The 13,717-nt window shown below is 40.4% G+C and overlaps 1 protein-coding gene across 5 annotated transcripts in view; it reads right to left on the reverse strand.

Moving 5' to 3' along the window:
- The window catches only part of TMEM68 (transmembrane protein 68), a 35,795-nt gene that overhangs the window by 19,369 nt on the left and 2,709 nt on the right, over positions 1-13,717 (reverse strand). For all 5 annotated transcript variants that reach the window (XR_009740811.1, XM_061438773.1, XM_061438776.1 and 2 more), the window contains exon 2: positions 6,529-6,922. Coding sequence is in view for 4 of the 5 variants with exons in the window: in XM_061438773.1 (XP_061294757.1) it covers positions 6,529-6,853 (325 nt within the window). In the remaining variant the exon portion in view is untranslated. The remainder of the gene's footprint in view (positions 1-6,528; positions 6,923-13,717) is intronic.

Below are 13,717 nucleotides of genomic sequence, written 5' to 3' on the forward strand. Positions count from 1 at the left end.
AATGGCTATAAAGTATTCCATAATGAATTCCTATCACAGTTCATTGAGCCATTTCCCTATTTAGGGACACTGGACTGTTTCCAGTTTTTCACAAATAATTGCTGCAATGAACATTCATTTATATGCATCCTGTACACTGTGGGAGTTTACCACTAGACTGGATACTGAGACAACTGGATAGTAAGGGCAACTGACCATATGATACACCCATTTTAAATTATAACAGAAGCTACCGAATGGTCCTCCTGACTGGCTGCACTACAGTACTTTCTTAAAGGCGCTGAGCGTCCCTGTCTCCACATTCTTACTCTTTAATGTCAACAAACCAATTTTTGCCAATATTTTGAGTAAAAATGATATCTTAGCATAAGTTTTAATTTGCACTTTCCTAATTACTAGGGGGCTTGTGAATCTGTCATAATTGTTGGCATTTATGTTTGGGTCATTTTCAGATCACATGTTTAGACCATTTAAATTGGATTTTTTTAATTTACTATTACTTTGCCAACAAAAGTCTGTCTAGTCAAGGCTATGGTTTTTCCAGTGGTCATATATGGATATGAGAGTTGGACTGTAAAGAAAGCTGAGTGCCAAAGAATCGATGCTTGTGAACTGTGGTGTTGGAGAAGACTCTTGAGAGTCCCTTGGCCTGCAAGGAGATCCAACCAGTCCATCCTAAAGGAGATCAGTCCTGGGTGCTCATTGGAAGGACTGAAGCTGAAACTCCAATACTTTGGCCACGTGACACAAAGAACTGACTCACTGGAAAAGACCCTGATGCTGGGAAAGATAGAGGGCTGGAGGAAAAGGGGACGACAGAAGATGAGATGGTTGGATGGCATCATCAACTTGATGGGCTGGGTTTGGGTAGACTCCGGGAGTTGGTGATGGACAGGAAGGCCTGGCGTGCTGTGGTTCACGGGGTCGCAAAGAGTCAGACATGACTGAGCGACTGAACTGAAGTTATGCTGTAAATGACCCACCCTGATCTGCCCCATCTTTTGACACAATTTTTAGTTATTCCCAATAGCTTTTGTTTTGCATCTTCTTTAAGATCTTCCATACTTTAAGGTCATCAAGTATTTTCCTGTCTTTTCATGTTGACCTCAAACACCACTTTTATCACTTACTACATTCATGCTTCTAACTTTTTAATGTTTGATCTACTTGTGATAATCCTTTCCCTGGACCAACACTGTAATTTTAATCATGATAAATGTTGATGCTTTTGATATGATAGGGGAAATGCCCTCTTTTATTTCCAATTTTCCTTGGTTATTCTTCTTTACTCTTCTGTATGAATTTTATTTTATTTATTTATTTATTTTTTTAAAGCCCAGGCCTTCCTAACTTCCCGCCGGGGCGTGTGGGCGTGGCCGTCGTGCTCACGGTGGGCGGCGTCCTCCTGTATGAATTTTAGAAGTTGACGAAAAATCAGTTATATTGAATTAGTAAATGAACTGGGAGTATGGGCTGTAGAAGGGACATCTATATTACACCAAGACTTTGTATCCACTTCAACTTTTTTGAATTCCATCTGTAAAGCATATAGTTTCTCCTTAAAGTTCTTACATGTTGTTAGATTTAGTCTCAAACAGAATGTTTTATTTCCATTTTAAAAATGATTATTGGTAGTATATGATTTTGTGTTTAACAAACTTATCAGTACTAGTAAGTGGATTCACTTAGTTCTTTCAGGCCTCTTTTCTCATCTCTTCACTTATTTCCAGGAGCTCCAAGAGAATGTTAAATAGTAGAGGTTGAGAGCATCCTTGTCCTATTTTCTTCTTATGGGAATTGCTTTTACTACTTCTCTAATGTGGATCATTTTTGTTGAATATTTCTGGAACTTTATTAAAGTAATACCTTTAGTCTTCACTAAGTTTTTTTTTTTTATCATAAGTACTGAATTTTATAAAACTACTTTGAGACTGACCTACAAATCTCCCTTTTGTGTTCTCCTTAGTTTCTTTGGCAAAGTTATGCTATCCTTGTAAAATAAACTGTTTAACTCCACTTTTTCCTACACTCTCACTTTACGAGGGGCATTATCTGTTACTTAAAAGTTTAGCATAACTTGTGGGCTCTCAGCCCTTTGTGAAGAGAGGAGGGTATAGACTTTGATCACTGTTTCAATATTTATTGTATGATTATTGGTCTGCTCTGTTTCTCTCTCCTTCTTGAACCAATTTTGATCATTTTTCTTTTCCTTCAAAAAAAACTATGTACTTAATTTTTAAATATAATGGTGTGAAGTGAAGTGAGGTGAAGTGAAAGTCACTCAGTCATGTCTGACTCTTCACAACCTCATGGACTATACAGTCCACAGAATTCTCCAGGCCAGAATACTGGAGTGGGTAGCCTTTCCCTTCTTCAGGGGATCTTCCCAACCCAGGGATCAAACCCAGGTCTCCCGCATTGCAGGCAGATTCTTCACCAGCTAAGCCACCAGGGAAGCCCAAGAATACTGGAGTGGGTAGCCTATCCCTTCTCCAGCGGATCTTCCCGACCCGGGAATCAAACCAGGATCTCCTGCATTGCAGGTGGATTCTGTGAAATAGTTACTCAGTTATTTCCCCACTCATTCTTCAAAACCTTGTTTAAAAACTACTTCCTCCATGAATAGTGCTTTCACTTTTGTCCCATAGAAACAAGAATGGACACTTATTGAGGGTTCACCTGCCAGGCACTGTATTGGACCCATAGTAATTATGTCATATGGTCCTCACGGAATTCCTGCACTGATGAGGAAACCCAAGGAAGCAAAACCCACATAACCAACTACTCAAGGTCACACGGTGGCGGGGAGGGGGCCGGGGGAGGGCGGCTGTGTCCTTGCCCCTCACCTCACCTCCTACCAGAGGTGCGTGCAGGCTAACCTGCACCTGAGACTGTCGAATGCTCGTGGCCACCCACTCACTGAGCTGTGCAGTCTCTTTAGTGAGTTACTGTCAGCATTTTCTTTTTAAATAAGAAAGAGCAGGATAGAAAACAGAGCAGATCACATGAAGACAGTCTCTACACACTCGATTAAGTAGATATACCTATGCGTATACACTGGATGGCAGAATGCATTTCTTGCTAGCAACAAGAGTCAAAACTTTGACAGCCTAAAAATGTGCTTTGAAAATACTAGGAATCTTGAACACAGTAGGTGTGTGAAGTTGAACTTAATAATGACCAAGAGGCAAGTAATGTATTTTAGTGCTTTCCAAATTATTGGCGCAAGATGCTCTATAATTATGAGAGCTAACATTTGTTGAATTTTTATTGCATAATAGAAATTATTCTAAGTACTTTATATCAAGATCCAATGAATCCTTAAAACAACCCATTTTACAGAAGAGGAAAATGAAGTTCAGGAAAGTTTAGTATCTTGTTTGAAGAGAAAGGTTATTTACATAGCTTTAAAGGAGCTCTTCCAAGACACTTATCAATTAAAAAGTAAAAACTAGCAACTCTCTGGCAGGGAAACCTAGCAGACACCTCCTCAATCAAGTGATCAAAGTCACCATCACCGGTCATAACACGTGTTAACATCAGGCACCTCGGATACAATGTACTGAGAATGCACCATCAGTGAGATTCTGGTCAAAAATGCACAACTTCAAATTAATTATGGAAAACATCATACCTAAATTAAGAGACAGTCCACAAAATCACTGAGCAGTACTCTGCAAAAGTGTGAAGGTGATAAAGACGAAAAACCCGTTTTAAATTGGAGAAGATATGACAACTAAATGCAGGATGGGATCCTAGTAAAAGGACTCTGGCAGGGAACCTGGTAAGATTCGAATAATATCTGTAGTTTGGTTGATAATGTTGTACCACTGTTAATATGATAACTGTAGAAACGGTTATATAAGATGCCAACATTAGGGGAAGCTGAGTGAAAAACAGCAGGAACTCTGCACTATTTTTGCAACTTTTCTGTAATTCTAAAATTTTTTTAAAATGAAGTTTTAAAAAGTCCTAATTGTTGAAAAGGAAGAGGGAGAAACAGCAAAGGAAGCGAGGTAACCTGCCGGAGGTCACCCAGCTGTGACTGGGGAGAGGCTGGTTTGAGCTCCAGCCGGTGGACCAGGCATCCTTCCTTGTGTGAGACACAGGAGGTGAAAGAAAACTAACCCACCTGAAGGAGAGCGGGAAGGTTCTCTTGAAACCCCAATTTAATTTTCCATGAAAAAACTCTTCTACAATTCTATAAAGCAGTTATCCTTCAATTAAAAAATAAATTTAAATATATATATATGCAAAAAAAAAAAAGGAAAAAAAAACTACTGCCTGTGGTTTAACTTGGAGGACCCTTTAAGGGAATTAAATATGTCCATGTTTTTAAAAAATAGTAATAAATGTGAAGTAAAGAAGTCAAAATTGCTATAATTTAAAGACTGTAAACAACTTGAAGGTAGGGACCTCATTGACAAACTACCTAAAAATGCAGGTATTTAAAAAAATATCAGATTCATGTTCCTTGATGTAGTAGAATCAGAGAATGGTTTGCAAAATGCCAGAGCACTTACATAATATACAGTAGAGGGTAAAATTTAAGTTCAAAACAGGAAACACTGGATAGATTCTTGTATAAAGATACTTATAGTAAACCAATTACAAATAAACAACAGTGTAACAGGTAACTAACTAAATTAGCTATAGGATTTACAGAGTCTTTGGAAAAGACTCTGATGCTGGGAGGGATTGGGGGCAGGAGGAGAAGGGGACGACAGAGGATGAGATGGCTGGATGGCATCACTGACTCGATGGACGTGAGTCTGAGTGAACTCCGGGAGTTGGTGATGGACAGGGAGGCCTGGCGTGCTGCAATTCATGGGGTCGCAAAGAGTCAGACACGACTGAGCGACTGATCTGATCTGATACAGTCATTACCACTCAAGTAAGAAGGCTTGGTGACATGAAGATACTAGTCTGCCACACAAATAAAAAGCAATAAACATACCAGAATTCAATGGCCTGGCAAATTTTAGGTGACTGTTATTTTCTTCTCCATATTTATTTTTACTTGCCACATTTTCTACAGTGAACATTTTTATTAGTTAAAAACTTCTCTGAAGATTCTTTACAAAGCATAAATTAGAACTGATTTCACATCAATACAAAATCTGAATGTGCACACAAATGCCTATTGTGTATGTCACTAAAAGAGTGGAGAAAACCGTTTTTAAAAGCATCACCTATCCCAATAAAATACAATGTTAAATTATCATAACAGAACATTAAAACAGGGTAGTAATCTATATTTTTACTTCCTCTGAGCCATAGGGGCATATTTACAAATACATCAGAAAAATAAAGAATAAATACTTCAAAATTATAAACTCGCTTACAAAACAGAAGTTCAACACTTGGAATTTATAGAAATTAAATATCTCCTGAAATATAAATAAATTCAAATTCCTTACTATATGCATTATCCTAAAATACGGGCGGTTACAAGTGGGAGAGGGACATAGACTCCTGAGTCCTATAAACCAGGCCACTGCATTTCTGTCTCACTGCTGTATAGACAATGAACAATAGCCGTCTACACAGACGCAGGCTCTGGTCATGGAATGCGGAGACACCATCCCACGGTGGGTGAACAGCCACCAGAGAGTGTGAGGGCTGTGCTGACTGGCAAGGGCATTGGTATTAGCAGGTACATAGTAAATTCCCTACATCAGTAGCGTGTGTTTCCTGTCTGCATACCCTCTGACCACCACTGCTGGGAGTCCGAGCCCCCAGCCAGGGACAGACCTGCTGCACAGCACAGGTCAGGGACGCACAGGCCGAGACCCGGAAACCAGGGGCTGCGTCCTGGCTCTTCTCCCTGCTGTCCTAGCAGCCTTGGGCAAATGACAACCTCTCTGTTCTTCAGTTTCCTTATGAGAAACATGTAAAATGGAGTTAATACATGGGCTCCATCTACTGTGTTATAAGAACTGATACATGTTAAGCATTGGACACCGGATGGCATGGTCAAGTGCTCAAAAATGACTTGCAGGCATATGTAGATTTAAAGTGACAACACGTTAGCTTAGTAAGTCACACAATGACTTCCGAAATGAGGCAAACAGAAAATGGGTAAATTTTGGTATATAGATTATATTTAATTTTAAAATATTATTACTTAATATTTCATTGTTTAAAAATCTCGACACTGGGAAAGTCAAACTTACTTTGAACAAAATGGGAATAAACACGAAATAATTAAAGCACTTTCAAAACAGTTTTCTATACTATTTTGTCTCTTACTCTTTTAGATGTTAAATATTCATTTTTTAATTTTAGCTTATTGTCATATTCTACACAGCTATATGGTTCTTTGTTTAATGGAAACTAATGTATTTAGAAGAAAACCACTTTAATAAAGACATACATGTGCACCACACATGCAAACAGATAACAGAAAACAATAACTCTCCCCTCCATCATATTTTTCAACATCTCTTCAATCAACCACAGGGACAGTGATGGGGTGTCAGTGCACCCACACCAGCAGGAGCTCAGAGCACAAAGCGATCTGCTTACCATGCCAGACAGCCGCATGTCCGTCCCACAGGGTCGCCACCGTCTTCCTCGCACCATCCCACAGATTATGGGAGTAGGCTTCTTTTAGCACATTCTTCCTCTTATAAATGTGTAAGAAAATTATTGTAAGGTAGAGCAGAAAGATGGTAAAGTAAGGGAGTATTAAAAGGAGGAGTGGTGTGAAAACCCACAAGAGGTAGTTTGCAAAATTCCAGTAGTCCTCCAAGTGCTCCACACCAAACCACGCTTCAAGGACGTGGATTAGACAAGTCATGGAGGACATGGAGTCCTGTCCCACACCAAAACTTTGGTTCTTGTTGGTCATTTTTTTTTAGGTGGAAACAGCAAACGCGGTCTCTTTCTTCATTGTCATGGCAGGTCTTCAACTTAGCCACTGGAAGGGAAAAATAATCCAACGTGATTCTCTTTGCAGCTGAGAGGTTAAATGCTTTGGTCTACATAAAAATATGGTGCAGAGTCATTTCTTAATACCAAAAATGAGTCAGTTGTTAACTCTCAACTTCGTTGAAGATCTACATGTGAAAATGGGTATCCTCTGTCCACTCATGAAGCGTGCTGGGCTTAGCTTCTGAAAATAACTCACAAGCTACAGTTACAAGAGGAAAACAAAGCCAATGAATGAAACTGCAGCTTGATCTGAATAATTTGACTATATCTTAAGTGAATCATACTCAGCATTTGTATCTTAAACTGAGTTATGTTGAGATAACTATTCTTCATAGAAGAAAACATCAATTATCTGATTCAATAAAAGTAACCCAATTCTTTAGGAAATGATGACATATGTTTTTGGGTATTATCTTTTACAAGCAGGTTTATAGAAAAGCTCTCTGTTCCTTTTATGTTATACAATAATAAAAATTTACCAACATAGTTTTTATCTTACATGTCACTAAAATTTCTCTTGTATCTTAAATGACTGAAGAAACAGAGCATACAATTATTTTATGTCACTCCCTAAAGCACTCACTTAACTTACCAGAAATTAGATAAATATTTTGTCCCAAGCTTCAATGTCTGTATTCTGGAAAATACCATATACAAATGGAAGAAATATATGATTTAAAAAAATATAACCATTAATACCTAGAGATAGACTTTCCATAAAATAAATGGCAAGAGACATAAACACAGTGTGTGACAAACATGTTTCCTGCCCTACACCAGTGCATCATAATTCAAAATTATACTCATGCTACCAAAGCTTTCAGTGAGGACCCCTAGTACTGTTTTAGCTCTGTATTATAAACGGTTCCTCCGTTCACGGGCTTTCCCAGGCAAGAATTCTGCAGTAGGTTGCCAGTTCCTCCTCCAGGGGATCTTCCTGAACCAGGGATCAACCCACATCCCCGGCATTGCAGGCAGATTCTTTACCACTAAGCCACTTAGGAAGCCCCTGTACTCTAAACACCCCCACCTAAGACGTTTTTTAACTTAGAGTTACAGAAAACTGTGCTTCTTTAGAGAAACAATATGAAGTTAGGATGTATAACAGGCAATGTCTCTTTTTAGTAACTGCTGGATAAGCTTATGGTCAAACATGATATTCAATGACACAACTGTATTAATCCTCATGATTACAATGTCCTAGTTAAGATATCCTTCTTCCATTCCTATGTTATCTGCTTCTGATTCTATTCTTAGAGATATTTTATCATTATTCCATACCATATAACCTTAACGAAAATCATCTCAAATCCTTTGTGGATGAGGTGGGAAAGGAAAAAAATGAAAGAAAGAGACTGAGGGAGAGAGAGACAGATGTATAAAAGAGCAATCACGTGATGTCTTGAAGCCAAGATTGTCTTGCTAATAAACTAGCACGTTGGCAGCACACAGAATCGACTTATTCTTCCAGGGATGGAGGATGTGTCTAATTTCCTGGTAATCCATAGCACTTATCTGTGAGAAATCTGGGCCTGTGGGACACAGCCCACATTGAGCCCACAATCTGTGTTTTATTTACATCACGTTTTAACCAACCCGTCAAAAGAGTCAACCAGAAGAAAATGGCAACCCATTCCAGTATTCTTGCCTGGAGAATTCCACGGACAGAGGAACCTAGCGTGCTACTGTCCATGGGGTCGCAGAGAGTTGGACACAACTGAGTCTAAACATAAACACACCCAGAGTTAAACCACTAAAATTTATCAGTGTTTGAGCATTCAGAGTAAAACAACACAGCAAAACTTACTACTTTTTAAAATAAGAGCTTTCCTCACTAGGGTGGCTATCATCAAAAAAAAAAGAAAAAGAGGAAAATAACAAGTGATACTGATGATATCGCAAAATGAGAACCTTTGTACACTGCCAGTGGGAATATAAAATAGTGCAGTCACTGTGGAAATCAGTTTGGCAGTCCTCAAAAAGTTAAACACAGATTTACCACTGGACCCAGTAATTCTTATCCTAAGTATACACCCAAGAGAACTGAAAACATATTCACAGAAAAATCTGCATATAGTTGTTGACAGCAGCATTTAGTCATGAGAGCCAAAAATATGGAAACAACTCAAATGTCCATCAGTTGATGGATAAAAATATGCTATAGCCAGAAAAAAGATTGCTATGCTAAGTCACTTCATTCGTGTCCGACTCTGTGCGACCCCATAGACGGCAGCCCACCAGGCTCCCCCATCCCTGGGATTCTCCAGGCAAGAACACTGGAGTGGGTTGCCATTTCCTTCTCCAATGCATGAAAGTGAAAATTGAAAGTGAAGTCGCTCAGTTGTGTCCGACTCTTAGCGACCCCATGGATTGCAGCCTAACAGGCTCCTCCGTCCATGGGATTTTCCAGGCAAGAGTACTGGAGTGGGGTGCCATTGCCTTCTCCAAGAAAAAAGATTACTCAGGCACAAAAAGAAATGAAGTACTAGTTCATACCACAATATAAGTTCATACCACAATATTTCACTTATACAGTATAATAACATTATACTAGGTTAAAAAAAAAAAAAAGTCAGATACTGAAGGCCACATCTTACATGATTTCATTTCTATGAAACACCCAGAACAGGTTAATCCACCCAGACACAAAGGTTAGTGGCTGGGGCTGGCGGCAGGGCAATGACAAGCGACTGCCAATGGAAACAGAGGTGTCTTTGAGGGACAATAAAAATGTCCTGGAACTGGATGGTAGTGATGGCTGTACGACCTTGTGAATATACTAAAGACGACTGAGTGGCACATTTTTAAAATGGTGAATATTATGATGAATTATATCTCAACAGAGAGAGCTTTTGAATATTGTTAATACATTAAAATTTATGATAGCCTCTCTAATATGTTAAAAGCTTTTCCCAGGCCTGAAAACCAATCATTTTGGTGAGCTGACCCTTACTGTTTAATAGAACTGTCCCAGTAATCTAGTCTCATTTCCAATTTTTAATAGGATTCTAAAATCTCGTGATTTTAAAACCTTTAGTGCCTCCCTCCACCCAAACTGGTAATAGAACTCTACTCTTAACCCGGCCACATTCTGACCTATTACACATGCTTCACACACACAGAAGAGGGGAGAGGGTCAGTCCACAGGTAGACTCCTGGGGACAGAGGCTTCGAGGGCCCATCACAAGATCCCACCACCCGGTAACTGCACCCCACGCACCTCCACAAATGGCCAACCCTTCGACTTAAAATATTCCAGAACAGAAAACTCAAAAGGTGCCCGTTCCACCTTCAAAGGTCTGCGTTTGTGCTCAGTCATGTCCAACTGTTTGTGACCCCATGAACTGCAGCTCACCAGGCTCTTCTGTTCATGGGATTCTCCAGGCAAGAATACTGGAGTGGGTTGCCATTTCCTACTCTAGGGGATATTCCTGACTCAGGGATTGAACTGAACCTGTGTCTCCTACATCTCTTGCATTAGCAGGCAGATTCTTTACCACTGTGTCACCTGTTTGAACAAAGACCTGAGGACGTGAGGAAGCAAACCATGCGCGCCTTTGGAAGAGAATTCCTGACTGAAAGAATGGTAAGCACAAGCGATGTGCACTTTGGGGTGGAGTGAGGAGCAGAAAAGCAGGCAGGCGGAGGAAGAGGGGTGGGGTGGGCGGTTGGAAACAGGGAGCACTGTAGAATTTTGTGGGCTAACTTTTACCTAAGTGAGAGGGAAAAGGTGTCAGAAGGATGAGATTCCCAACTTCAGTTCTCAATGACGCTATGTCGAGAATACGCTGCACAGGGGGCAACAGGAAGTTACTGCGGTCACCAAGGTGAGTCATGAAGGTGGCAGGACAAGCATGCAGAGGGAAGGCTATAAGAGACGGTAAACTTCTGGATATATTTTGAGGATAAAGCCAATAGGATGCACTGGTGAATGAATGTAGAACGTGAATAAGAGGAGAAGTCTGGATGGCCACATGTTTTCAGGCAACATGGGTGGGGACACGGCAGGGTTCGCCCCTTATTGTGGAACCCAAGACAAGTTACATAACATCTCTCTGCCTCAGTCTCTCCATCTACAAATGAGGATAACAGTATCAACCGAATAAGACTGTCCTGAAGTCCAAGATGGCAGAGGAGAAGAACGTGCACTCATCTTCTCATTCTTCAGTGCAAAGAAATAGAGGAAAAGAATAGAGTGGGAAAGACTAGAGATCGCTTTAAGAAAATTAGAGATACCAAGGGAACATTTCATGCAAAGATGGGCTCAATAAAGAACAGAAACGGTATGGACCTAACAGAAGCAGAAGATATTAAGAAGAGGTGGCAAGAATACATAGAACTATACAAAAAAATATCTTAATGACCCAGATAACCACGATGGTGTGATCACACTCAGGTAGAGCCAGATATCCTGGAATGCAAAGTCAACTGGGCCTTAGGAAGCATCACTATGAACAAAGCTAGTGGAGGTGATGGAATTCCAGCTAAGCTATTTCAAATCCTGAAGGATGATACTGTGAAAGTGCTGCACTCAATATGCTAGCAAATTTGGGAAACTCAGCAGTGGCCACATGACTGGAAAAGGTCAGTTTTCATTCCAATCCCAAAGAAAAGCAATGCCAAAGAATGTTCAAACTAGAGCACAATTGCAGTCATCTCACAAAATAATGCTCAAAATTCTCCACACTAGGCTTCAACAGTATGTGAACAGAGAACTTCCAGATGTTCAAGCTAGACTTAGAAAAGGCAGAGGAAACAGAAACTAAATTTCCAACATCCACTGGACCGAGAGAGTGCCAGAAAAACATCTACTTCTGCTTATTTTGACTATGCCAAAGCCTTTGACTGTGTGGATCACAACAAACTGTGGAAAATTCTTCAAGAGAGGGGAATACCAGACCACCTTACCTGCCTCCAGAGAAATCTGTATGCAAATCAAAAAGCAATAGTTAGAGCCCGACATGGAACAACAGACTGGTTCCAAATCAAGGCTATATATTGTCACCCTACTTATTTAACTTATATGCAGAGTACCTCATGCAAAATGCAGGGCTAGATGAATCACAAGCTGGAATCAAAATTGCCAGGAGAAATATCAATAACCTCAGATATGCAGATGACACCACCCTTATGGCAGAAAGCGAAGAGGAAGCCTCTTGATGAAAGTGAAAGAGGAGAGTGGAAAAGTTAGCTTAAAACTCAATATTCATGGGAACCGGTTCCATCACTTCATGGCAAATATATGGGGAAACAATGGAAACAGGAACAGACTTTATTTTCTTGGGCTCCAAAATCACTGCAGATGGTGACTACAACAATGAAATTAAAAGACTCTTGCTCCTTGGAAGAAAAGCTATTACAAACCTAGAGAGCAGAGACATTACTTTGTGACAAAGGTCCATCTAGTCAAACCTATGGTTTTCCCAGTAGTCATGTATAGATGTGAGAGTTGGACCATAAAGAAAGCTGACCGCTGAAGAATTGATTCTTTCAAATTGTGATGTTGGAGAAGATTCTTGAGAGTCCCTTGGACTGCAAAGAGATCCAACCAGTCAATCCTAAAGGAAATCAGTCCTGAATATTAATTGGAAGGACTGATGCTCCAATATTTTGGCCACCTGATAAGAAAAAGTGACTCGTTGGAAAAGACCCCGATGCTGGGAAAGATTGAAGGCAGGAGGAGAAGGGGACGACAGAGGATGAGATGGTTGGATGGCATCACTGACTCAATGGACATAAGTTTGACCAAGATCCGGGAGTTGGCGATGAATAGGGAAGCCTGGCATGCTGCGGTCTGTGGGGTCCAAAGAGTCAGACACGACTGAGCGACTGAACTGAACTGAACTGAATAAGACTGTTGTGAACAAAGCTTAGAAGAGTGCCTTCCACCAGTAAAGCACTAAACAAGCATGACTATAATCAGTTTGCTTGTAAAAAGAGGGAGCTGCTGGAAGAACAGGTTTAGGCATCCCAGCAAATCCTGGCCATTAGGAATTCAGGTTTGAACACGTCCAGGTTGTACTGGACATCCAAGTGAAGATGTTCAACAGGCAGCTGGACACAGCAGAGTTTCACAGGAAGGTCAGGGCTAGAGTAATACATTTGGGAGTCAACAATATATAGACCAGTATTGAGAACTGGAAAACTAAAGAATATTCCTCTAGGGAATAAACATAAAATAAAAAAGCTTCCATGACTGAGCCTTGGGGCCCTCAACATTTTAGAAGCTGGGAAGCCAATGAGCAACTAATATCCTCCTTCCAGGAGCGACATCATGGACATCAGAATAAGAAAGGAGGAGTCCTCAATGATGCTGGGAGGTCTAGTAAGATGAGGAATGATAAGTGATCCTTGGGTTTCACAACACAGAGGCACTGGCCAGCCCTGTTAGAACAGTTTTGATTCAGTGGGGGATAAAAGGTGAAGTAAGTTTAAGAAAGAGTGGGAGGGAATGAACTAGAGAGGAATGCTGTTGCGTAAAGGCACAGAAAAACAGGTTGGTGGGGAATGTGGGTCAAGTTTGTTGTTGTCTCACCGTGAATCAAACTACTGCAGTTTTTAATACCAATGATGATGTGTCAATGGGTGAACGAGAAACGGATGATCAAGAGAGAAGATAACTGCTGGGGCCTGGGCCAGAGGGGATAGAATACAGCGTACAAGAAAGAGGATGGCACGAAGAAGACTTACATCACTGACTATGAATTCATGTATTCAATAGCCATCAAGCAAGTATGTAGTTTGTGCTGGGCACTATTCTAAACACAGGAATGTATCAGTA

The sequence above is a fragment of the Bos javanicus genome, chromosome 14 (genome assembly GCF_032452875.1).
Source record: "Bos javanicus breed banteng chromosome 14, ARS-OSU_banteng_1.0, whole genome shotgun sequence".
NCBI lineage: Eukaryota > Metazoa > Chordata > Mammalia > Artiodactyla > Bovidae > Bos > Bos javanicus.